The 24,490-nt window shown below is 38.0% G+C and overlaps 4 protein-coding genes across 4 annotated transcripts; 3 read left to right on the top strand and 1 right to left on the bottom strand.

Moving 5' to 3' along the window:
- Positions 1-80: 80 nt before the first annotated feature.
- Positions 81-11,880, top strand: LOC113665973 (uncharacterized). The gene is made up of 3 exons (XM_027181716.2): positions 81-195; positions 6,829-10,067; positions 10,536-11,880. The coding sequence occupies exons 1-3, from the start codon at positions 187-189 to the stop codon at positions 10,555-10,557; spliced, it is 3,270 nt and encodes a 1,089-aa protein (XP_027037517.2). The 5' UTR covers positions 81-186; the 3' UTR covers positions 10,558-11,880.
- LOC149047906 (uncharacterized) lies at positions 3,251-5,581 on the top strand. The gene is made up of 2 exons (XM_089200451.1): positions 3,251-3,717; positions 4,334-5,581. Exons 1-2 carry the CDS (start codon positions 3,683-3,685, stop codon positions 4,836-4,838), a joined length of 540 nt encoding a protein of 179 aa, XP_089056577.1. The 5' UTR covers positions 3,251-3,682; the 3' UTR covers positions 4,839-5,581.
- Positions 10,755-16,261, bottom strand: LOC113665922 (selenocysteine lyase). Its single transcript, XM_027181656.2, has 4 exons — positions 15,537-16,261; positions 14,037-14,220; positions 12,725-12,903; positions 10,755-11,925 (listed from the first exon to the last, which is right to left on the bottom strand). Exons 1-4 carry the CDS (start codon positions 16,080-16,082, stop codon positions 11,569-11,571), a joined length of 1,266 nt encoding a protein of 421 aa, XP_027037457.2. The 5' UTR covers positions 16,083-16,261; the 3' UTR covers positions 10,755-11,568.
- On the top strand, positions 15,988-24,313 carry LOC113665921 (DENN domain-containing protein 11). The gene is made up of 9 exons (XM_027181654.2): positions 15,988-16,570; positions 17,654-17,753; positions 18,160-18,321; positions 18,927-19,068; positions 19,761-19,899; positions 20,725-20,850; positions 21,275-21,422; positions 22,034-22,090; positions 23,025-24,313. The coding sequence occupies exons 1-9, from the start codon at positions 16,282-16,284 to the stop codon at positions 23,230-23,232; spliced, it is 1,371 nt and encodes a 456-aa protein (XP_027037455.2). The 5' UTR covers positions 15,988-16,281; the 3' UTR covers positions 23,233-24,313.
- The last annotated feature ends 177 nt before the right edge of the window (positions 24,314-24,490 follow it).

Genomic DNA, 24,490 nt, shown 5'->3' with positions numbered 1-24,490 from the left:
CGTTTGATAGTGCAGCTGGCAGTGCCCTCGGGCAATATGAAGCGAACCCTGTGTTTTGATTGGATGCTATTTTTATTGAAGTTGAAGAAATGTTTATTGGGTGTTGCTCGAGCAATTTGTCTGGTTTTAACAACCTTTTTACAATGGAGTAACTTATTGGCTCACCCTGGACTGGACTTTTAATTCATGCAGAAGGTACGTATACAATTGACCATCTGTGTAGATCTGTACACTTTTCATGAAGGTTTTTATTCTCATTGTAATTGTAGCTTCTGTTTTTGTTGGTATTCCAAATAACTAAAACTTGTCGCCAGTTTCACATATGGTTGGGTCTTGCGGCGTAAACCAGGGACTATTTCTTTGTTGACTGAGGACCTTGGGATCCTTTAGAAGTGATTCACGTAACTGTTCCACGTATGGATTGAATTTCTCCACATTTTTGTCTTTGAGTCGTGTCATGTTTTGTTTCATTTTCTCCGCGCGATCAGACAAACCAGAAACTAAGCTTAGTGAATTCTATTGTCGACTGTTTCTCGCTGATATGTATGAATATATCTTATTAGACGTTTTTGTGTGTAAGATCGCTGGGTATTTTACGAGTTGTGCCGTATTTTTACGAGCCCGCCGGGTGAGTCAAAATACAAACAACTCGTAAGAACACTCGGCGATACTACACACCAAAACGTCTGATAAGTTATTTATTATCCTACTATTTTTCTGCTACGTCTTTCTGCTCATAAGGCGGGAAGAACAAAGCTGATTGAGAAGCGTAGCGCGCGCAGCCGATTGGTTAAACAGATTTTTTTTTTACAGTACAAAATAACCAACTGTCCAAATAACCGTAAAGTATCGCAGGATATTTGTACTCTATTCGCGCGTTATTTTTACTTGGTGCAGTTGGATAATAACTTTGAATACTCGTCATGCTACGATGTTCAGTTTTGCTGGGAGAGTTACATGTGCGATTTATTTCCACTGAGAAAACCTGTTAAATATTATCATGATCAATTAAAAGGCAAAACCACCCCACTATTACACTTATCAACTCTCTCAGTAGTATTTTAAAATGACTGAAAAAAACAAACATTTATATCGACATATGGTTTTCATATATTGATTTGCTTCACGGTGTTTTGAAATTTTGTGTTCTTATATAAATAACAAACAGTGACGATAAGGGTTGGTCGATGAGCGGACGTTTTGGAAATGAAGGGAAACTTTCTAACCGTCTTTCATTATTTTGTTCTTTCGGTTTCAAAAGCATCAGACACGAAATTAACTTCTTGATAAGTAGGACTGACAGTGTTACATGGATACCCAGAGTTTCTTTTCCTTTTTTTTCTGGACTACATCAACAAATTTCATGATCATTAAGTAACTTCGCATAAATAAGGACCTATAGAAAAGCATAGCTCTTGTATTTTATTTAACAAATAGAGAAGCCTTGACTGTGCTCTGTTCTGTTTTAAAGCCCGCAGGAAGCGGCTAGAGCACGAAAGAAGTGTAGGGAGAAACACAAGACGTAGTCGAGTGTTTCTCACTTCTTGAGTGAGTAATCTTTGTTTGATTTTAAAAATACGATCGAGAAAGAAAGCAAAGATGCACGAGATGATTCACATAACCATCTCAATGCTAATCCTGGCATATTTCTCGAAATATTCGCCATAATTTGCGTGAGTTTGTTTTTGTGTTCTTATTTCTCTTGGAAAAGTGCCACAGTCGCGCGATGGAGGGTAATTCAGTCGATGACGCTGCACGTGCAAGAAGTAATATTTCATTTCCTTGGAGGAACTGAAACTTAATTTATTTCGTGCCATTCATAAAATAATGTAACCGGAAATTTAATAACTTACTCTACTAATTGTTCAGTATAAAGTTAGCTTCATTCCCCTTTCGATCAACTAGTAAGACTGATTTGCTACGCCACACGGTAAACCCACATGACATTCGTTAAAATGTGACGATTATTCATTACCTGCAAAGAAGGGGAGACTGGTAATGAAAACTTCCGCCACGTCACCAGAGAAACCGAAAATGCACACTTCCCCGAAGTTCCAGATTAACTTATTGCGCCATGACCGGGAGTAAAAGTTTCAGTAAATATTTGAAATGACTTCTGAGCTGATTTGAAAGAAAACTTCAGCAGATATGTGGGAGTCAAATTAAATGATCCAACTCTTAATTGAACCACATACCATTAACACTCCGACTTTATAGTCTGGGAGCAAATGTCATAAAATAAGGTCCCGTGTGAAGCTAGTGTAAAAGTGTTCATTAGATCCTACTAAACATGAAAAGTTTTGGTGCCAGCTTTGCAACTTGCTCAGACGGCTTTTAAGGGGGGGGTAAAATTCTGACCCATGAAATCCAGCGTGAAAAGGAGGCTAAAACACATAATTCCTCATAACTTTGTTAATAATAGACGAAAATACACCAAACTTGCTCACATGATTGGGCATGATCCTCCCTGTTGATTTATGCTAATTTACATAGGTCACGTGACCTTACGCATGAAAGCGAGGCTGAAACATAATTTACTATAAATTTGTCAAAAAGAATGCTTATCAAGCCAAACTTGCTCACCTCAGTCAGTTAGACATCTTGCATCGATTGGTACCACTTTGTAGTGTCACGTGACCCCATACATGGAAATGAGGCTGGATTGCAAAACACGCCAAAGGTAGATAGATAGATAGATAGATAGATGGTGCCAATTTCCTCCCTTGCAGCCAAGGGCTGAATTGCGGAGGAACCAGAGAGGTGAGATCGGACGTCAGCATATTAAAGGCGCCTCTGGCAGCCGCTTCAGTCCATTGTGATCACACCTCACCCACCCAGACCTACGACGGCACAAATCGAGATAGACCACAACACCGGGCACTACGTGCCCTACTCTTTGCGAACAGTGCGTGCGTTCTTTTACGTCCCACAATTTATTTGTAACATAGAACGGTTGTGAGACGGGACCTCCGGCTTTACGTCTTATCCGAGAGACGAAGCAAAGTGGGTAAAGCATCTTGCTTAAGGATACAGCGACATGCCCCTGGTAGGACTTGAACCCGGGCCCTTCGACCCAGAGTCCAGCGCACTAACCACTGGACCACTGACGCCCCAACGTTGACTCATTGTAATGCATATTAATGCTGTATGTATAGCATTTGAATGAAAAAAAATAAAAGCTAAAAAGGTGTAATGATGATGTATTTCGTGTGGCTTATATAACTTTATTATGAGCGATTTCTACAATCCTATTTCGCACAAATTCCTGTGGATTCTTAACCTAGGGGGCCTGGGTGATTGTGAGCCTGAACTATTGGTCAGCGGTAATTATTTGAGTGTCCGCCATGTTGTACTTACAGTCATCACAGTGCTTGTAGTATGACGGATTTTGGCTGGTCTAATGCCCCTTTAGATTTTAAGCTATGTGTAATCTGCCAAGAAAAAAGTACAGCCAATCTTGTCGAAAATCCAACTTCCCATCTAAAGCTTTTAGAAGCCATCGAAGAACGTTCAAAGTACGAGGACATCAACTCGAAAACATTGTGGCTTGTGCTTAAAGATCTACCACTAGAAGAGCTTAAAGAAAAAGCAACATGGCATAGGTCGTGCTACCAAGAAACCACCCACTCAGGAAAGATCAAGAGGGTAAAAGAGAGGTTTCAGAGAGAGGTTAGAGGGCCAAATGAAGCTCGAAGAAAGACAAGTGAATCGCTTTAGGTAATTGCTAGGTGTAATGGTGTAATGCTAGGTGTAAGCTTCAGTATGTTCAAAACGCCGCCCCTATCCTGATGGATCTGCACTGGCTCCCTGTTAATCAACGCATTCAATTCAAGATTCTTCTTTTGACATTTAAATCTCTAAACGGCCTTGCCCCTGTCTACATTGATGAAATGATCCACCGTTATGTACCAAATTGAAAGCTTCGTTCGTCTTCTGCATTTCTTTTAAAACAAAACAAATGGAACCTTAAGTCTTATGGTTTTAGAACTTTTACAGTAGCTGCTCCCTTTTTCTGGAACTCCTTACCTTTAGAAGTCAAGTCTTCGCCCAGTTTGAATATTTTTAAATCTAAACTGACAACACACCTTTTTAAATGCGCTTTTAATCTAAATTAGATAACTAATCTTTTGTTTTTATATTTCTAAGTCATACTGTAATACAATGGATGTAAAGCGCTTAGAACGCATACGGATAAGCGCTATATAAGTGTTAAATGTTAAATGTTAAATGGCTTATAACTTTAACTTTTTATTGTGTTTTTCATCTTGGAATCGCTGAAAAGGTAATGACATCCTTGACATCCTAAAACATTTCATTTCATTTCACTAACCAGGGTCTTCTTACAAGGTCGAAAACCGTCCCTTAGGACAGCAATCTGTGCTTCTTTTGTGAAAAGAAAGCGAAGTACCAGAACAAAGCAACAAAACAAAGCTCTCAGATGGTCCCTCTTTAAGAAAAATCAAGCTGAGTCTGAGAGGTTGCCGCCCACACAAGCTGCTCTCCATCAAGCCATTCTGAGAGCGCACTACCAGCTTCTTGTTTGGAACAACGATCATGTAGCAAACCCGGTGTTGCCCTCACCAGAAGGCTATGGATGGCAAGATGAAGATGGAAAGTGGGTACCAGTCATGACAAATCTTCCACCAGCTCCAGAGGCAATTATACAGCTTGTCCGACGCAAGTGCGCCAAGTCCCGTTGCTCTAACAACCGTTGTCAGTGTCAAAAAGTCGGACTTGTCTGTACTAATCTCAGTCTGTGCTCTGAAGATTGCCAGAACGAGTATGCTGAGAGTGATGATGAGTATGATGAAGACGAAGTCGAACAGGAAATTCCATAGGAATGGACAACAGAACAATGTATATAGATATTCAGTAAGACTTTCATGACTGTATATATAAAATAGCAGCAGTCGCTATTTTCATTTTCTGCCCTTGTTCCAATATACATGCGAAAATGAATACATGGAACCAGTATCATAAGTTGGAAAAATTATTGATTATGTGTACAAGATAGATTCTCAAATGGAGCCTCCGCAGTATTTGCTTTATCCGTCTCGTCCCTGTGCTATGGGCCATAGGACAATGATTAGTTGAAGTTTTTATATCTGAACTCGGATAACCAGATATGTATCTGCCTAGTAGTTGTTAATACATTTGGCAAGACAAATGCCATCCTACACGATGCTACCAGATATAGCCAGCCTCGTTTCCATGTATGGGGTCACGTGACACTACAAAGTGGCACCAATCGATGCAAGATGTCTAACTGACTAAGGTGAGCAAGTTTGGCTTGATAAGGATTTTTTTTGACAAATTTATGGAAAATTATGTGTTTCAGCCTCGCTTTCATGCGTAAGATCGCGTGACCTATGTAAATTAGCATAAATAAACAGGGAGGATCATGTCCAATCATGTGAGCAAGTTTGGTGTATTTTCGTCTATTATTAACAAAGTTATGAGGAATTATGTGTTTTAGCCTCGTTTCCATGCTGGATTTCATGGGTCAGAATTTAACCCTCCTTAAAAAGCCGTCTGAGCAAGTTGCAAAGCTGGCACCCAAACTTTCCATGTTTAGTAGGTCCTAATGAACACTTTTACACTAGGTGCTTGCTTTCAGCACAAACTTCACACGGGACCACATTTGCTCCCAGACTATTAGTGATATTTTTTAATGTCGTAATTTTTTGGTTTTTACACTCGAACATATCACAACAGTGTGATAAGAGTTTGTGTTATCATATTAATAATACACAGCCTCGATGAGGCAGTAGAAGGGCGAAAGTTTTGGAATGTAGGGGAATTAATTGTTCACTCTTTGTGTTGTTTTACCTTCAAAAGCATCAGTCACAGACTCAACATCTTGGTAAATATGACATGGAAACCAAGATTTATATCGGTTTTTTCTTCACTGCATTTACAAAAAAAATTATTTTTAAGTATAACTTTGAAAAGGTACCGTTCTTTCCACAAAGTCTACGGTTAATATTGTTACTCCTTGTCCTGTGGCTAATAAGATATGATGCGTTTTACAAAAATCGCCTCCGAAGTGAAATGAATTTTTATGAAGCGATTGTGTCCATCCTTTGTGGCTTCACATCTTGTAATTTATCCTCATCAGCTCAATAAGATAAAATTCTTTCTAAGCAGCATATAGCCCAATGGTTAAGAATCGCCACAACAATGTTCTAAATGTTGCCATTTTTTGCGGAATGTCAAAAAACTTTCTAGATTGCTTTCGCAGAAGTTTATCTCTTTTGCTTAGTTGACAATGTAAACACTTTAAACTTATTAAATGACACCTTCAAACATTTACTTGGTCAATGATGAGTTACATCTGTGATCATGTCTCACTCTTTCATAAACGTTAGAGAAAACCGAAAGATTGATGCTCTCGATACAATCGCGCAAAAAAAAGTAAATCAGTGAATAGATGAATACATAAAACGAGAAAATTAGAGGAAGCTTGATCATAAGAGGCTTTATTGCAAATAAGTTTTGACCGCTAGTACAAAGAATTGAAGAACTACGCATGATGAAAGTGGTGTTTTGACTGTAGACTATTCTTTGCCAATTTCTTTGGATACTCGCTATGCGAAATCATTTATTTGCCTCTGGCTATGTTTGTTTGATTTGCAGCAATTTTCTTTTCCATATAAAAGCGAAATTAAAATAAAATACGCTATTTAGAGAATAAGGTCTGTTGGAAAATAAGAGGCTGGAGAGAGAAGTTTTTCACTTTCCTCACGCGATCAAAGAGACCAAAAGGCGAATATAATCATTTGGATTGAATTGCTTTACTAAATATCTTGTTTACATCATTTGGTTTAGGAAACTACCGCGATGGAAAACATAGGAGAAGACATAATCGCTATGGCTTTACCTGTTGCACTGTTCTTGCTAAACACGAATCGTGTTCAAAAAGCTATCGAGTGTTGCAAAGAAAGCTTGTTTTTGATGAATTGCAACACAGAAGAGAACGACTTGCAATCTATGAAACTGCATCTCGTGGAGTTCTATTGTATTCTTTTCCGCGCTTACCGTCGTATCTCTGACTACATAAATGCGGAGAGATGTTGCCGTGAATTGCTAGTCCTCTCCCACGAGTCTGGTGCCTTACTGATAGAAGGAGCTGCAAGCATGGCTTTGGGAAAAATATGTGAGATTCAGTGTAAGTTTACAGAAGCCATACAACTTTACAATAAAGCGATTAACATACGGGCTACAACAGGGGATAAAAAAGGAGAAGTAAACGCCTGTGTAAGCAATGGAACTATGTTTTATAAACTTGGTGAATACGTAAAGGCGAAAGAGTATTACGAGAGAGCTCTTCATATCACAATTCAAATTTGCGACAGAGATGGAGAAGCATTATCGTACGTACACTTAGGAGCTGTGTTTCACTTTCTTAAGAAATATTTGAAAGCGAAAGAATATATTGAGAGAGCCCTTGCCATCAGAATTGAAATGGACAACAGACTAGAACAAGCGACATGTTACGGAAACTTAGGAGCTGTGTTTATGGGCCTTGGGCAATTCGTCAAGGCTAAAGAGTATCTCGAAAAAGCCCTTGCTATGAGGACTGAAATTGGTGACAGACTAGGAGAAGCAGCAGATTACGAAAACTTAGGGCAAGTAAATTTTTTGCTAAGACAATACTTCAAAGCCAAAGAGTATTTCGAAAAAGCGCTGGTCATAAGAGTAGAAATTGGCGACCGGACAGAGGAAGCAGAAGATTTCCTATACTTAGGAATTGTGTTTAATTCGCTTTGGCAGCCAGTCGAGGCTAAAAAGTATTTCGAAAAAGCTCTTACCCTCAATAATGAAATTGGCAACAGAAAAGGACAAGCAAAATGTTACGAATGCATAGGAACTATGTTTATGTCGTTTGGGGAGTACGTCAAGGCTAAAGTGAATCTCGAAACGGCGCTTGCCATCGCAACTGAAATTGGCTACAGAGAAGGAGAAGCGCATTGTTACAAAGGCTTAGGAGATGTGCTTTGTCAGTCGGTTGGGGATTATATCAAGGGGAAGGACCATATGGAGAGAGCCCTTGCCATCACAACTGAAATTGGCGACAGAGAAGGAGAAGCATCGTGCTACAGCGGCTTAGGAAATGTGCTTTCTTGGCTTGGGGATTATAACAGGGCGAAAGAGTGTGACGAGAGAGCCCTTGCCATCACTATTGAAATTGGCGACAGAGCAGGAGAAGCGTCATGTTACGCTGGGCTAGGAAGTGTGTTTAAGTCGCTTGGTGAAAACGTCAAAGCGAAAGAGTATACTGAGAGAGCCCTTGCCATCAGAATTGAAATTGGCAACAGAAGGGGAGAGGTGGACTGTTATGGAATCTTAGGAAATATATTTTCTTCCCTTGGACAATACGTCGAGGCTAAAGAGTATTTCAGAAACGCGCTTCGCATTAGCATTGAAATTAGTTGTAGAGAAGGAGAAGCAAAATCCTATGCGAACTTAGGAAATTTATTTACGATGCTTGATCACCAAATTGCGGAAGTATGTTTAGAGAGGGCACTTTACTTATCCAGCACTATGAAATTAAGTTACCTTGAGTTGCAAGTCTTCTTCGGTTACTCGATATTATTTTTACAACAAAACAAACTCGAAGAAGCTCTTTGTTATCTACATCAGAACATTTGTAAATTCGAAGAGCAAAGAAATCTTCTTGGAATAAACGATCAGCTTAAAACATTATTTTTGGAGGCGAGAGGTGCGTCTCCCTACAAGCTGCTGAGCTGGTTGCTCTGTGTAACCAGGAATCCTCGTCATGCTCTTTACGTTGAGGAGTTGGGTCGAGCAAGAGGCCTATCAGACTTGATGGCAGAGAAGTACTCAGTTAAAACGCACATTTCTGCCAATCCACAATCTTGGTCTGGTATTGGAGACATCTTGAAGAAGGAAAATAACTCTACTTGTTTGTACATTTCTTTTTTTAAAGATGTTGTGCAATTATGGATCATGAAATCAAGTGATGTCATCTTTTACAGAGAAATTCCAGTGAGAGAAAATTTCGTTCTAGCTGGGTTGACCAAGAATTTGTCTTTGGGTAAAATTTTGGTCGACAGTTTCCATAGTTTTGGTTGTTTGCCCATGGAAGAGTGCGAAGATCGTTCTTTACAAGTGGGTGAGCCGCAACCTATTTCACTAGAGCAGAGGAGCTCCAAAGCATCACGACTTCTAGAGGAAGACGACAACGAGGAGGAAATTTCAAGTATATTCTTGTGTTACAAAATCTTTATTGCCCCAATTTACGATTTACTTGAAGACCCAGAAGTCATTATCGTTCCTCATAGTAGCTTGTACAAAGTTCCATTTGCAGCCCTAAAAGAAAAGGATGGAGCCGCATACTTCTCTGAGAGTCATAGGATCCGCGTTGTTCCTTCTTTGACAACACTTAAGCTCATTCAAGACAGTCCGGTAGACTATCACAGCAACAGTGGTGCACTGATAGTAGGTAATCCCAAGGTTGGTTGGCTGTCGCCACTGCCATGGGCTAGAAAAGAAGCAGAGATGGTTGGAAGACTGGTGGGCACTGCACCTCTGGTAGGAGAGAGCGCAACGAAGCAGGCTGTACTTGAACAGATAACTTCAGTGAGCCTGATACATTTTGCAGCCCATGGTGATGCCGAAAGAGGAGAAATTGCCCTCTCCCCTAATCAAACCCCCGACAATCCAAACATTATTCCGCCAAAGGAAGCCTATATGCTGACGATGGGTGATGTTTCACGAGTAAAAGTCAGAGCTAAACTGGTGGTACTCAGCTGTTGTCACAGTGCAAATGGACAGATCCGAGCCGAGGGAGTTATCGGAATCGCCCGGGCGTTCCAAGCTTCCGGTACTCGGTCGGTGTTGGCTGCGCTGTGGGCCATTCCAGACTCAGCAACAGAGAAGCTCATGCGTCGGTTCTACGAACATCTTGTTGGTGGAGAAAGTGCCAGTGAATCTCTTCACCAGGCCATGAAGTGGATGAGGAATAACGGTTTCACCATGGAGTCTGACTGGGCTTCATTTATGCTGATTGGAGATGACGTGAAGTTGGAGTTTGGCAAACAGAGGTAAGAATCAGTCAGACAAGGCGTTTGATATAAGTTATATTATATGTGACGGTGGCTCTACCCGATTTCTGATAACGAGAAGAGATCCATTGACCTTATATAGTCTGACACTGAATATAACAAGCGATTGGAAATCTATGTAATTTTGTTTCGCAGAGCGACAATTAACCCATTGACTCCCAAAATCTGATTGGCAGTTCTTCCCTTTAGCTGCTACACATATCCTTGTAAATTAGTTGTAAGAATTTGGTGTTGAATCAAGATAACAACTTCTACCTGATAAGTTTGAATATTATCATTAGCTGTTTGCAGGACAATGTAAGGATGTTATCGGGAGAAGTTTCATGTTGATCACTTCAGGGAGTTAGTGGGTTAATGATCTCTATTACGCGTAAAATATAGCATGTCAGAAGTGTTTCTCAAATTTCGTCGGGTTTTTACATTTGTTGTTACATACTTTTGTTCCAGGAAAGAAGACCTCAGAAATTAAAAGAACAAGAAAGACTCAAGGAAATAGAGCTGGAAGAACTCTGGATGTATAAATTAAATAGCAATCGTTGACTCAAAATGTGTGATTCAAAAGTCAAACATTATAAATTATAGTGATATGTTCCGCATCTAGAAATTTTATTTTGTGAGGGAATTACTTTTGTTAGCTGTTTTGATTGAACAGACCAATGGAAACAATTATAGGCACTTTCATATATTTTATATCAATTATTACAATCATTAATTTCTCACATCAAATTAAATCATCAGTTCAGGAATTAAAGGAGTCAATCTCCTGCATCTCTTTTCTTAATGAAAATTATTTTGTTTTTTGGTGAAAAAAAACTTTCATGAGTACAGAATGATTTTATCCTATTATCTTCACAGACACCTTTTTCAGTCTTCTTTAAGAGTGCCATTCCTTACTGCTGTTAGATTAGGAAATTGTGTGGGGATTTCAAAATACTCCTTCCAAGATAGCATGTATATCTGTATACTTATATCAGTTATCGTTTTCAGCTATTTCTAAGTTCAGGTATTGGATTGATTTCTTAAGAATGTACAACTTGTTGATTTTGTTACCAAATGTTTTCTGAGTATTTAAAAGTTATTTAAGGTGACCTTTTAGATGCGCAAGTCAGTTTTGAACCTGCTTGAAAGCAATAAGTTTTTCTTGAAAATTTAGTAACCAATTTTGTAACAAGTTTTAAAACAGAGTTGCCAAAATAAATGCTAAGGTGGCTTTAGACTTCAACAATGAGTCTCACCAATTACTTAGTAGTAGTCAAATAATTAGCAACACACATAAGTGACACACTCAGCTGCGCCTCGGGTGCCACATTTTGTTTCTTCCATATCTCAACCCCTTCTGAGATCTATCATAGAACAGATGGACAGTAAAATGGAATCTATATGTCAAAGTGATAGTGGCACACAGCCGACAGCCATTTAAGGATATCAAAAGTCATTTTCAGGACGGAGTTTTTAAATGACACAGGTAATTTTTAATGATCTATTTGTGCCTTAGACCTTCAATGGCAACCTTTAGATCTTCCACCACAACATCAATATCTTCCTTAGTTGTGTCTCGTCCTACACTTAGTCGCAGAGCATTCATTGCAATGTCATGAGGGACTCCAATGGCAATTAAGATTGGAGATGGTCGTGAAACTACATCTGAGTGACATGCAGCACCAACACTTGCCTGCAGTCTTTGAACAGTGGCCAAGATTTTTCTTCCTTCTAGTCCTATACCAATAAATGATACATTGCATGTGTTGGGTATTCGCTCACTTGTCTCAAATTTCCCATTGACCTGAATTTTGTCTTGAAAGATCTCCTTCAGTCTGACCTCAAGATAGTCTCTTATCTGAAACAAAAAGGTTAAGAGAGGAATTCTTGTAAACTCTGTTTTGTGAATACACACCAGCCAGGCCAAAGAGAAATCCAAATGGGGGATGGCACAAAGTCAAAATTGCTATGTGAAGCAGGTTTTACTTGTCTCTCATGGCTGTGAAAGTCACTTTAAACTCAACTCTTTGAAGGCACTTTCAACCGGCACTATTCACTCCCACCCATGAAAAGAGATTTCTCTATATTTTTAAAAGGTGTTAAGTATGGGTGAAAGATTCACTGTTGAAAAAATCTATATGGCTGTATAGATTGGATGCCTATAGACTACAGTAAAACAAACCACACTACAGTTATTCATTATTTGGTTAGCCCTTTAAATGGCTCCTTCTTGGTGTAGAAGACACAGGACATATCACAAAAGAACACCATCCTATTAACCTATTGTTATCAATGTTTTACTTGTTCTTTTGCTGCTTTGTTCCCATTGTTTTATGTCAACTGTGTCTTCTACACTGAGTAAGAGCCCTGAGATCTAATTGATAATTCTCCCCTTTTATTTGCTACACATTTCCTTGAAAATGGGTCATAGGAATTTGGTATTTGATCAAGAAAAGAACTCCTACCTAATGATTTTGTCTGAGTATTCTCATTACCTGTTTGCTGGATAATGTATGGATATTAGAGGGAGAAGTTGTGCATTAATCACTTTTGGGAGTTAAAGAGTTAAGTGACCACCCTGTGAATATATAGGTTTCAGTGGCCTTGATGTTTTTGGATTAATGTAGTTCTAAAATACACTTCACACAATTACCAACCAATTTCATGTTTTTGTGGTACTGGTCCAGGTTTTCCACCACCAGCTGGGAGGCTTGCCCTAATCCAGCAATCATGCCAGTGTTTTCTGTTCCTGGTCTAAAATTCCTTTCTTGTCCTCCACCGAAAAACATGGGGTGTATAGGGGTATCTCTTGTTGGATTTCTAACATACAGGGCTCCTGGTTAGAAAAAATAGCTGGTTATTAATTTTGCTACGCGAGGCTATTTTTTCAGATAAGGAATGTGCAACTTGGTAATTGTGGAGAACAGCTCCCTAGAAAAACCTGTGGGCTGACAGATAATCAACAGGCCACTGGGAGGTTACATGAGGATTAACATCTAAGACAAAAGTATGGCTGTACAGATCACTGACAGATTAGTGACTATCACCTAAGAGTCTGCCAACTGTTGGCTGACTGTCTGCCAACAGGTTTTCTCGGTGAATTTTTCTTCACAATTAAGCGCAACTTAAATATGACATATAGACCTTAGTGAATTATATGCAGGCTTTACTGTTTCAATGCCTTAGAGAAAGAGAGGGACATTACTCATCTAAAATGATAAGTTATTATCCCCAAAAAAATTTAGATTTGATAGAAATTACATTTTACAAAAGTCACCAGGTGGAGGATAGAGAATATCAACTGAAATTTTCAGGTAAAAAAAAATGGGAAGTTTTCATCTTTATAGTAATGTCCAACACCACTGGCAGCCATTGTTTGATCTTGTTATATGCTCCCTCCCCATTGGTAAGGGAGGAAGCATGTAGTGTGACAAGACAAAACAATGCCTATGAAAGTGGCTAAGTAATATTGAATTTATTTAAATTTCACCACAAAAAAATCAATATACTAGCTGGTATAAAGCTGTTTTGAGAAAGCTTGTTGAAAAAAAAATGTGAAAAATTGCATGTAATAACCCTGAAAGGTATTTTGGGTAGTTTTTTGGGGTCACAGTTCCTTGATTTTCAAGTAAATCTGAGAAATTTTCACCATGAGGACAAAGAATCCTGGATTTAATTAATTCATTTATATATTTAACTTATTAGAATTCCCTGATTACCAGATACCCAGATTACCTTTCAAAGTTGATGCATGCACATTTTTGCTTTTTTCAAATAATCTTTCCTAAAACAGCTGTATGATCCCACTTGAAGCAGTGTGTGAAAAGCCCTATGTGACTCTGATAGACTGCTAGGTTCTCCTTCAAAATTTTCTCATATTGCCTTGTGGAGCACAAGGAGAATCTTATAGTGCATCACAAGTCACTTAAAGGCTTAAGTCTACACACCCCATAAATTCTAATTTCATACCAATTCGAGGTCCATAGAACTTGTGTCCCACAACTGTGAGGTAGTCTACTTCCAAGTCATTCACATCCACTTTAATTTTGCCAATGGCTTGTGCAGCATCAGTATGGACAAGAACCCTGGGCATTTCCTGAGACAGACGACTCTTCATTAACCCCCTAATAGCCTTGGAAATGTTTTCAATTGGCTGAAAAATAAAAGATGTCATTCCTTAATCAGATACATTTGCTCAATTACTTACAAAAGATCCTTGCTAGTTCCTGCTCGAAAGAACCTCAACCACTCCCACCCTCACATAAGTATGCATATTCTCTATGCTGTTCTTCATAGATTTCCAAAAGTACTGACCAGGAGAATTTAACAATCAAGAACTTCTTCAGTTGGTGATCATTTCCTTTATTCTCATGACCTTACTTTGTGATTCAAGGATGATACTGAAGAGAGAAATTAGAAGCTAGTCACTCTTTGGGATTAAATGATTAAGGAAAGAAAAGCTTCATATATGATGAACAGAGTGTAACCTTTTAGCTTTGTTACAGATGTTATCCACCTTAAACTACCCCAAATCAAAAAACTTCTGATTCTTATGCTTATCAATGCTAATGTTTGTACCACAGTTTTAAACAATGAAAAAAACCTTGATCATTGTATAGTTACGAATGTGAGCAATGTAGTTCATGGGCCATTTAGCTGCTGTTAATTAGGCTTATCTCTTTCTCTGGTGAAACTTGTACATGTCCTTAATAGCTGAATTGTTTGAAATATCTCTGAAGGGAATATGGCTGAGTTTTTGGAGTTATGGACTTGTGGTCTGTGGTCATTAACCCAGTTCATGTTAATTATAGAACATCTGGTTTTAGTGATATATTTGCTCAAGCAATTACATAGATTCTTGCAATCTGGCGAAACAAGGATTGTTCTGTATCTTGCTATAATTAGCTTGTGAGAGGTGACTATAGCAAGGGCTTTATTAGCTTCTTGCTGAACATTTCTAGCCTGTTTAAAACTTTCTGGTAAATGAATGTGGACACAACCACTACAGTATATCCCATATCATTCAATTTTTTCTCTCTTTAATATCGAGTTTCAAGGTTGATCTAGTGATGTGTGCACCCAACTCCATGTCCATGTTCTTTGATGCATGAAAAGGTTAGAAGAAATACTACAATAATCACCTGAGCAATTATACTGAAATAATTAATACTGTTAAATAGTTCCCTTGCCATTCCTTGAGCAAATGATTCAAGGATTCCCCTTTTTCTTTCAAGAAATACTTGCTTTAAGTAATTTTTCACCTTACCCCTGAAGAGCCCCATTGAAATTGTGGTAAATTAAGTAATCATATGTTTGCCATATTTCATGGCTATAAAAACCTTTAGGCTGCAGTGGAAAAAGATTTTTCTTGATTGTTGTAATCTTCTGGCTATGAGGCTTCTTATACTGAGTTCCTTTATCTGGGTCTTCAAATAACAGAAAGATTTTAAATAAGATTGATCATGTTACCTGAATCACCCCTGTTTCATTATTTGCCATCATGACAGTCACCAAACAGGTGCTTGGTCTAACTTTATTTAATATTGCCTCTGTCGTCACTGCTCCAGAGTCTTGAGAGGCTGGGACAAAGGTCAGTTCTATCTTGCCTTGCTCTGCAAGATGCAAGAGAGGGAGTTGGATCGAATCATGTTCAAGATTTGATGTTATCACATGGGGTTTCATATCAGAAATATGGTTTTCCCTTTCTCTATGAAATTCATAGAAGTGTTCCAGTGCTGAATGGATCACCATGTTGTTGGCCTCAGTACCACCTGATGTGAAAATGATGTCACCCTCTAATGCACCAATCATGTTGGCCACTGAAAGCCGAGCTTCTTTGATCACGTGACCTGCTTTCTTTCCTGCTGCATAAGAGCTACTGGGATTTCCCCAAGCATCTCGCAAAGCATCATGGATTGCTGTTAGGACAGATGGTTCCAGAGGAGTTGTGGCATTGTAATCCAAATAAATTTTAGGCGAGCTTTCTGCGACTCCATTTTCCTCATTCACGTCCATTTTAATAGTCTTGATCGTAATAACTGTCCATATACCTCTGCTTTTCTCTCGACGGTGAGTTGATAAATTGGTGAGTTAAGATATATGCTGAATAGTGACAGAACAGAATGGACACGAATTCTTAAATTTGACTGTGCGGAAAAGGCTATGAAATGAAATTTCGTGCGAAACTAGTTATCAGGCTCCGGTGAGAGCAGTCATGAGTTGGTCAGGTCATGAGTCATCATCGACTCACCCTACCCTAGTAAGGAGATGTTCAGTTATGGCGGATGAAGATGAAGCAGGTCTGGTTGATTTTGAGGAAATCCCTGATGTTTCGTACGACCCAAGAAGCGAACTGTCATCTTTTCCCCCAGAAGATGAACTTACAACGTTTGGTGGGAATTTTTCGTTCCTTCATTCCTCTGGAAGGACTTCAGACGAACAGCAAAGAACTGTTCCAGATCTGATACTCGCCGTCTACGTCGTGCACTTTGATACAAGACGAGGTAATACGCACGGGTTTTTTTTTCCTCAGCACCCAACCATATTCAAAACTTTTCTATTTTCGGGATCTCCAATGATAAGGCAAATTGTGAACATAACACTTAAACAAGTTACTGAATGTTATCTCTGATGTTGGTCAGTAGGGCAAAAACATACATAAATTTATTTTCCAGGCAGTTCAAATTTCATTATCTTTTTCCAATTTCCTCCTCCTAACGATGCATCTCAGCTACATTTAGACGTGATCTGGCTTTTTGAAACTAAGGTTTAATTAAAAAAGCTTTCCTTGGTTTAAGCCACTTGACATATATCATCAAAGTTCTTTTTTAACGTGAGGTCAATTCCTAGTAGTTGCTTTTTAAAGTGAGAAAGGGATAATTTCCCATTTCCTTTTACCTTCCCAAGGCCAGGAGTAATATCCAATCAATAGGTTTTTACTCTTTACTTCAGAGCTTTAGGTGTAAAGTGGTTGCCATTTAAATTCCCCTTTTTCAGGTTTTAGTTCTTTTAGCATGAGTATACTTTGACATGTAAGTAATCTGAAAGACATAATAGCTCTGGGCTCAGTTGTTCAAGGACAGATATCACTATCCAGTGGATAAGTCGCTATCCAGTAGATAAAAGTTAACAAAAGGTTCTGTGCTATCCACCAGAGGGCGATTTATCTAGTTAATGGCATTAAAATCCCTTCAAACAACTGAGGCCTGTTCTTTTTCTTATCTGTTATTGAGTTTTTGTCTCTATTTTAGTGTCAAATTGTAAATGTTATTAAGAGCATTTACTCAGAAGCCCTGTGGTTTCTACCAGCCTTCCTTTCCATTCTTATTGTATTGTTCATAACACTTGCAATTTCATTTTTACTGCCAATAAAGCTGGCATAAATGTAGCTTGAATTTGTAAGACTTTGAAAATGTTTTATGTCACATTACCTATCTCCCTCATAAAACATGAAACTGTCAGCAATAGGAACCACAGGTGCCTCCTTTTCCTTGTGGTGCATAGCTGTATTTGAAATTGTAATCCACAAGTAAGAGCACATCAAGTTTATTACTGAGATTTAGACAAAATGTGTACATTTTACCTAGGAAATGAAATTGAATGGAAACATCCCAAATCAGTGGATCTAACTGGTGTGGAATTTAAAGCTTTGGCTAGTGGTTCACATACAATAACAAGAGACTTTATGTAAGTACTAAAGAGTAGGATTCATTTTATTCTCTATATATTCCAACTTCAAGAGGTATTAAGAGTGGTTTTACTAAGTGAAATAAGTGCATGAAAACTGAACTTTCTTGCTTCATTGCTTAACCCTTTAACTCCCATGAGTGACCAAGACAGAATTTCTCCTTACAATATTGATACAATATGAAGTAAGCAAGTGATGAGAATTTTTTTAATAATGCAGTCTTGGCATTCAACAACTTTTTTTATGTCACAAAATAAACTTAAAAAACTTTCTTGAACTTGACTCAATAGGGGTGATTTGGACAATGAAAATATCATTTTATCAGTTTGTCCTTATTGTTAAATCCACTTGCAAACATTAATTTGTCTAAAGTTCTTAAGGCAAACTATCTTTTTCCTGTGATAGATACTTCAAAACCAAAGATGGTCTCTATGGGTTGAGTTGTTTTGAGCGTATAGCTGTTGATAATGTGGCTGAGAGGGGAGCTAGAATGAAATCAGTAGGGATTCTTTGTGCAAAGTACACATCTCTACATGAACACATGTCATTCCTCGAAGAGGAAGTAAGGTAGTGTGACCTTGTTTTTTGTATCCCAATCAATCCTTTAACTCCCATGAGTGCCTAAGACAGAATTTCTCCTTACAATATCAATACAATATGAAGCTAGCAAGGGATGAGAATAAAGAAAATTATCAATTGAGGGATTATTGGTAGATCCAATACCAAATTCTTTAATCTAAAATCATAAGAACTGTATGGCAGGCAGTAAAGAGAATTACTCGTGAGATCTTGGAATAAAACTGTAAGTAGGTTTTGAGATAGAGATGGGATGAAATGTTTTTCAAAATTAAAAACCTTTTGTACCCAAGTGCAATCCCTATATTGTCTCTATGTTTTAAATTACTGTAATATTGAACTCTCACTAAAATCTATTGGATTTTGTTGTCTAAGGCCTGCTACATGTTGTGGTTCAAATGTTACTTATCTTGGTGTGAAATTGTTAGAGCAGTTTCATTTTGATTTTCCTTTGTTTCAGCTTGTTACTGAAGATTATTAGTTTAAAGAAAAAATAATACAAATTTAATTGGCTTAAAAAAAATTGAAACCTTGAATTTTATATCACTCTAATTTTCATCTTAAACCTTTGCAAGTACTTTTTATATAATTTGCAGGAGGCAGCTTGAAAACCCTGGACATTATGAGGATCTTGAAAACTATTACAATTGCTATAAGAACTGTGTGCTTAGAAATAATTACATTCCATCTCCAACTCATGAGAAGGCTCCTGGACTGGAGGAGATACCAGTGTTAAAGGTATTCCTAAATTTATTCCCAAATTTGAATTTTTTTAAAGGAGTTGTGTCACTGTGTGATGAGTCAATTAGATTAGAGAATTACTCCTAAAACAGATTAAAAGCTTGAAGTGATTTCTCACCTGAGAAATCAAAAACCAAGGATGACATCAAAAATCAAAAATAATATTCCCATTAAAAAAAATTAAGAACTTGTGATATTTTATTTTTTGATTTACATCAAGCAAGCTGTTGAAACTTTGGGGAAAAACTATCTTCAAACAAATTTCTCCTTGAAATTTTTATAGGCAAATTATAATTTAAACAAAATTACACTCATAATTTTGGGTTGGCTGAAACAAAGGCATCTTAAAAGTTTGACAAATTTTCTTGAAATTGTTGAGGTGAGCTAAATTTCATCATTTTACAATGAAAAGTCCAGAAATTCAGCAGGATTGCTTAATTTTGAGCTTACTGGTAAATAAGTATTACTTATGCACAATACTGTAAGTAGTAGCTTAAAGTGCAACATACCACACCACACCGTGCAGCTGAATGTCATATTCTGTGAACAAGAGTCCACTTTGACTCTTACTATGAAATAGTTACAATCACCAGCTGAAGTGACTATTGGCTTTTGACCTGTGCAGAAAAACTTTAAATTGTTGTCTGATGATTTAAATGATTCCTTTTTATGCTTTTTTTGGTTATCAGATCACACACCCAGCTGGATGTTTCCCTCAGTTTATCAAGTTCTTTGGAGAGCAAATTTTTGTTCTCTGGAAATTTGTGTTATTACAGAAACGTATTTTATTCTTTGCACCTCCCCCTGTTGGAGTGGCTTGCTATAGAGGTAAGGACCTATCATATTGAAAAAATGAATTGTTGGGGAGTAATCCCTTCCACTTCATTTCAGGGATTACTCAGCAATGATTCCCTTCAGCTGTGGTAAATTACAGTTGAATACAATTGTATTTAAGAAATGGTCAGCATGCAGTGTACAACCATCAGGTGGTGGATGAGTGTGGGAGGTTGCCAAGCATAAAAGAAGCTTAAGAGTCGCACTTGGCTGTTGCCATGTGGGACTCTTACACTTCTTTTGTGCTTGGCAAACCTCCCAAGTGCGTCCATAACTTGCTGATTGCATGCTGCACTCTAACCATTTCTTTCATGACATTGGGACTTGAAAACATCTTTCATTTCTTGTAGGAAAAAAAAAGCAAAACAAACTGACGTCAGAATGTAACCCATGGGCAAAGGGATCAAGTATATTAGCCAATAGGAGCGCATGCTTTTTTAAAGCTTTGTTACAAATCATTATGTCAAACCAGCAAGACACTGTGCTCCAAGATATTAAGGTTATATATGTGGGAGGATTGAGATACATCAGTGTTGAAACTCAATGTTTCTTGCAGGAAAAATGCTTTCCACTTTAAAGATGGTTTAATGTCTGTTAGAAATCTTTCAATCACATCTGCACTGCCCCAATTCATTTTGTAACGAGGGCCAGTCCCTCATCTGCTAGCAAACTTATTGCCATCATTACATGCACTTTGTAATGTGATACTCTTCATAGCTGCTTATATTGTAGCATGCTACCAATAATTTTAAAGAAACCAACATTTATAACATTGTTATACTCAAATCATTTGATAAACAAAATTCCTTTACCCAACAGTTTACAGTGCTTGTTTGTTGGCAAGTCATGGGATTCCATTTGGTTTTGAAACTGGTAGCAACCCATTATTTTTTACAAATGTTTGTGACTTAAGTGCACTACATGAAGAACACAAATATATTGCATGTAAGTTTTATTTTGTCATAAATAATGCGCTTAATTAATATTTTTTACTTGTGTAAGTTCACCTATTTATTATTATTGAATTTTTATTATGGGCACAAGACTTGGGAATATTCTTTTAGTTGTCTTTAGTTTTGTATCTGGAAAGGAATACATCCTATAAATTAATAATGGTCTAAATAGAAACATATATTTACATATATTAAGCATACCTGTTTTCAATGAGAGCACTATCAATGCATCTTTGCCTGAGTTGGGTACGTTTTTCAGGGTAGCAATATTACAAGTTGGAAAAATCTTTAGAAAAGCTGTCTTTAGATGTTTGAAAGTTGAACAAGTGATCCTCCACACCACTTATTGCTTAGTTAGGCTAGTTTCATAGTGCTGAATTTAATCGTCTCAAAATCTATCTTTTGTTGCTTGTTAGGTACTACAGAAAAGATATTTGAGAGCAAGTTAGAGGTGTATGATGTTTATGTTGATAACCAGAACATCAAGTGCAAACCACACTTGAGTTGGATCGCAAACTTTAATAATGCAGACAGGGATAGGTTAGAAGAACTGGACTCTTTCAGGTGAGTACTGTTAGTAACCATGCAAAGGAACAAGCCGATGCATGGATTAATTGAACCGTTCACGTTGGTCTTTTGACTTCAACGAATATTGTCGCTTGCGCATGATTGGTGTAAACTGGTCACATGTCTGAATATGCTGTGGCTGAATAGGGGAAATATCCGATGATTCTCCCCAAATTGAAAACGCTTTATTCAACTCTTTGTTTAAAGTCAGTTCAATAAGGAAGAGGGTTATGTAGCTGATCTAGATGAACAAACGAAGAGCCGAGAGGACATTGAACACAGTTTTTCTTAAGCTTCACTATTGGATAACTGTTCGCTGCTCACATCTAATAATGCCATAGACAAATATTCGATTATGTTTCCCTACTAAATGACAACCATTATTTACTTATAAATGTTCTCTAGTAACTTTATGAGACGGGCATATTTACTCATTAGTACAATTTCTGGTCTAAATGCTGTTTTCCAGTTGTGATAGAATTGCAGTGGCTTATTTAATTTTTTTCTTGGTCTTATCTAAGCCATTAAAGGTCAATCTCTGATAATTTGAACTTAGAAAAATTCACGATAAACAGAAGTAAATAATTTTTCTACCTGTACATGTTAAGGCAACAACAACTGTACACAGGAGGTGAAGTAACAGATGATGAAAAAATGTATACCAGGTGAGTAAAAATGTACTTTTTCTATTAGAAGTTTCCCCCCGTGTTTGTATTTTGACGATTGGTGACAGCGTGATGATCAGAGCCTGAAAGGCTGAAGTGAAAGCCCTGCAATGCTTTTTTTCTTTTGGAAAGAAACTCGCAATTAATTCATTTATGACACAGCCATGCAATCGAGTTAGGCTTTTTCCGGTGTCCCAGCGGATTTGCACCCCCCATAGATTTGGTCTCCCTGGACCTCCATCATCGACTCAGGAAAAATTCTGAGTACCCGTTAGGAATCGAACCTCGGAGCTTCGGATTCTGCGCTCCGATGCTCTACCACTGAGCCAAAGAAACTCTATGGTGAGCAAGGCGATTACGAAGTTCGTATATGACACGTGTCCTGCATATTGCATGGATCAGCAATGTCGACAGTGCCATATATGAATTTCTTAATGACCTTGCTCGCCGTAGAGTTGCTGTAGCTCAGTGGTTCAGTGAGGTTCGATTCCTCACTAAGATTCAGAATTTTTTTCTTTGTCCCATGCTCGTGACAAGACACAAAGACAACTTTCGCTATTTTTTACCCGAGCTCAAAATTTACTATTTTACTCTTTGGCTCGTCCTGCAAAGAACTAACGTCGTTCATTTCAACCCTATCCGACTACATATGCGTCAGTTTTCATGTTTGTCTATACTAATAGGATTGCATGAGCAGGGTCGTAAAGGTCATTTGACGAATAGATCAAAGATTGACCTGTTCATGATTACGATTAACGAACTGAAGCCTTGAAAATATATCAGGCTTTGACGAGAGTAGAGGCCTTGTGCTCCCGTTATGAAACAGTAGGTTGGGTGCGAGGCCAATTTCAATTTCAATGGGTTCTTAGTTTCCTTAAAAGGGGAAAATTAATTCTTTTGCTGAAGATTTTAATGCCTATCTCTTTCCTCCTAGGTTCTTTGTGAATTTAAACAATTCACTTTTCCAGATGCTTTTCGAGGTCGCGTCTACTCAAGACAGAGTTTTAACACCAGACATGATCCGAAGCATAGGACTTGATCCAAAGGGAGATCTTCGTTTTCTGTCGGATTTGGTGGAACTGTATGGAATTAATGTCTTGATTCCAGAACCAAAATGCTGCCCGTTTTACTCACCTCTGTAATCACAGTTCTGTGTGCAGACCTCTTACTCCTCAGGGGGGTCTGGTGAGAAAACATCCAGTAGCTGTACGTCACGACATCGACAGCTTAGAAAAAATCTTCAGAATATGTTCTGCGCGTGCACTGTTCGCGACAAGAAAAAAACGTGCTACGATTGTCAGATGCTTGCTTAAAGCAAAATATTCAAATTATTTCATAGATATTGGAATTTATTTCTCAAATAATCGTAGTGTTATCTACCTTCAAAGCCCCAAAATTAGACTCTTTTAGATGCTCATTTCAGGGATAAAAATGCATAGACTCCATTCTTGATTCAGGTATGAATCGTGAATATTTCTTAATTGCGTACAATAGTTTTTTGCCCATCGAGCCGAGTTACAAATTTCTGTACGCTGTTACACTTAAGTGGTGAATAATGGTTTTGGTTACAAAGGACGTACCTCTAAAATAGAATTGTCAAGGTCCACCTAAAGATAATTCATCCCAGTCCATAGGAAACAGAAATTTTAGTATGTCATGTTTTAGTGGAAATTTTTGAAAATTCCATATAGAAAGAGACCATAAAGTTTATTAACCTTTTAACCCCTGAGAGTGACTGGCTTCTAAGTTCTCCTACAACATTAACCTTGAATCAAATGTAAAGGTCAAGAGAATTAAGTAAATGATCACTAATTTAAGGAATTCCTGATTGTTAAACAAATTCTCCTTGTCAGTACCATAGCTCTTCCAAGAGTAAAGAAGTAAATACTAGTGATGTTGTGCAGGTGAAAAAGTAAAAAGATATGTATGGAGTAACAATACACGATACGATATAATATGCACTTCGCCTACTTCACGCTCCCGGTCAGTGGAGTCAAGCGAAAGAGAGGGCATATGAAAACGCGAAAGTGTGCCGTTTCTCCTTACAATTACTAAGCGTCGTTCGCTTACTGTTTTGAATTTTCCACTCGGCGAGAGACTGGAACAGGCTAAATTGCACTAGGAAGTGCAATGCGGACATAATGAAAACAAAGGTTTGGCTTCATGCGTTTAAATGACAAGTACTGTTTTATGCGTGAGAAATAAAATACACTAAGGCCACAACTCAGGAGGTCCCTTATTTTTACTCGCACCATCCCTTCTTTCCGTTGGCCAATTAGCACGTTTTACCGAAGACATAGGGTGAAAATCTGACATGGCTAACAAAAACAATTAAGGAAGTCAGAGGAAGTGAAGTAAACAAATGGGCGACCGAAGAGGTTTATTCAAATGTCTAAAGTT

Source organism: Pocillopora damicornis, chromosome 3 (genome assembly GCF_964200805.1).
Source record: "Pocillopora damicornis chromosome 3, jaPocDami1.2, whole genome shotgun sequence".
Lineage (NCBI taxonomy): Eukaryota > Metazoa > Cnidaria > Anthozoa > Scleractinia > Pocilloporidae > Pocillopora > Pocillopora damicornis.
The sequence above is the reverse complement of the archived record's forward strand: the minus strand, read 5'-3'. Positions and strand labels throughout refer to the sequence as shown.